Source organism: Camponotus vicinus, unplaced genomic scaffold (genome assembly GCF_025532165.1).
Source record: "Camponotus vicinus isolate PSW18456_S1 unplaced genomic scaffold, iyCamVici1.0 SCAF_7, whole genome shotgun sequence".
In the NCBI taxonomy this organism is placed as follows: Eukaryota; Metazoa; Arthropoda; class Insecta; order Hymenoptera; family Formicidae; genus Camponotus; species Camponotus vicinus.
The window spans coordinates 11126517-11128026 of NW_028141979.1; the positions used below are offsets into that span (position 1 = coordinate 11126517).

The 1510-nt window shown below is 63.2% G+C and overlaps 1 protein-coding gene across 1 annotated transcript; it reads right to left on the reverse strand.

Moving 5' to 3' along the window:
• Positions 1 to 459: 459 nt before the first annotated feature.
• LOC145975061 (uncharacterized) lies at positions 460 to 1080 on the reverse strand. The gene has a single exon (XM_083105193.1). It carries the CDS (start codon positions 1078 to 1080, stop codon positions 460 to 462), a length of 621 nt encoding a protein of 206 aa, XP_082961319.1.
• Positions 1081 to 1510: the final 430 nt, after the last annotated feature.

A 1510-nucleotide genomic window follows, 5' to 3' on the forward strand; every position in this document is an offset into this window, starting at 1 on the left:
TTTGTTGCGCAGGGGAAATCCTCATGGATACCTCCTCTCCCCGGGGAGGGAGAGGAGGTTATGCCGGACTCCTACCGGCTAAAATCCCTGCGGGTGTCTTCCACCGCGGTTTTACGAGGGGGGCCACGGGTACGCCGAAGCATTCTTCCGCGACCCCCTCACCGCCTTACCTTCTGTAGTTACCGGGGGGGACACCTTCATTCCCGGTACCATCCATGGGGGAAATGTAGGCGGGAGTATTCCCCGCTCCACGCCTGCTTCCCTCTTGCTGCAGCCCCTAGTGGCGGGGCTTCTTCCACTGTTGGCTCGCCGTGGCCCCTGGTGGCGGGGCCTCTTCTTGTGCCGTGAGGAAGGGGCGGGAGGTGGGGACACTGCAGGGGGGACCATACTAAAGTTGAGGCTCCCCGGAACCCCCCTTATCCCTCCAATCTGCCTATAGGGTACTTCTTTTCTTCCTCCTCAGGGTAGGTTCCGCGGTGGAGCCAGAGGCCCTGGCAGCCTCCTTCTCCCCCGTAACACCCTCCTGGGGCCCTGTGCCCGTGGTGGAGGAGGAGGCATCCTTCTCCTCTCTCTCCTCTTCCTTCCGACCTCCTCCTTCGCCATCATGACGGTCTCGCAGTAGCAAGCTACCGCCCTCCAGGACTCTTCCGTCTCCGTCATGGCCCTGACGACCGCCACCAAGGAGAGGTCCTCACCTATAACCTGGACCAGGGCACGGCGCTGCACCCCCCAGGCCACACACGCCTCGAGGGTGTGCTGCGCCGTGTCCCGGTCCTCCCCACAGTGATGGCACCCCGGGGACATCTCCCTCCCAATGCACAGGTACTGACCGAAACACCCGTGTCCGGTCAGCACCTGCGCCACCCTGAAAGTCATCTGCCCCCAGCCTCTCCCCACCCATTGCGCGAAGACCGGCAAAATCGCCCTCACAACTCTCTGTTCCTCGTAGGCCGGTCCAGATAGTAGTCTCCGCCAGTCCACGAGGACAGAGTCCACCACCTGGCGTCTGATGGCATTCTTCGCCGTCGGACCCATCGGTAATTTCCTCTCCCGGAGCTCCCGGACCTGCCAGAATGTCATTGACTGGCCCTGAGCCAGAAGCTCCAGGGGAGGGGCCCCAACAACGCCGCCGCCGCATACGACACTGTGCGGTATGCACGGGCGTCAGTACGATGAGCCTATGTACCCCCCGCAGGAAACTCCTAATCTTCCTAGACCTCGAGGCCGCACGCGCCCAGATCGGAGCCCCATAAAGGACCACTGAATCGACCGTGCCCACGTACAATTTGCGGACACGGCCGTCCGGCCCCCCAAGGTTGGGCAGCAGCCTCGAGAGTGAGGCCGCCACCCTCCCCATTTTGGGGGCCAGCTGAGCAAAGTGCTCCCCGAACTCCCATCTACTGTCGAGGTGGAGACCCAGATACTTCATCCGTGTCCCCACCTTGGCCCTGTGTCCGTCTACCGTCAGGGGTAGTCTGGGGGACTCCCCCCTCGGCCCCCTCGGGAGCCA

Coding starts and splice junctions, on each gene's coding strand:
- LOC145975061 (XM_083105193.1), bottom strand. CDS start 1,080: ATGACATTCTGGCAGGTCCGGGAGCTCCGGGAGAGGAAATTACCGATG.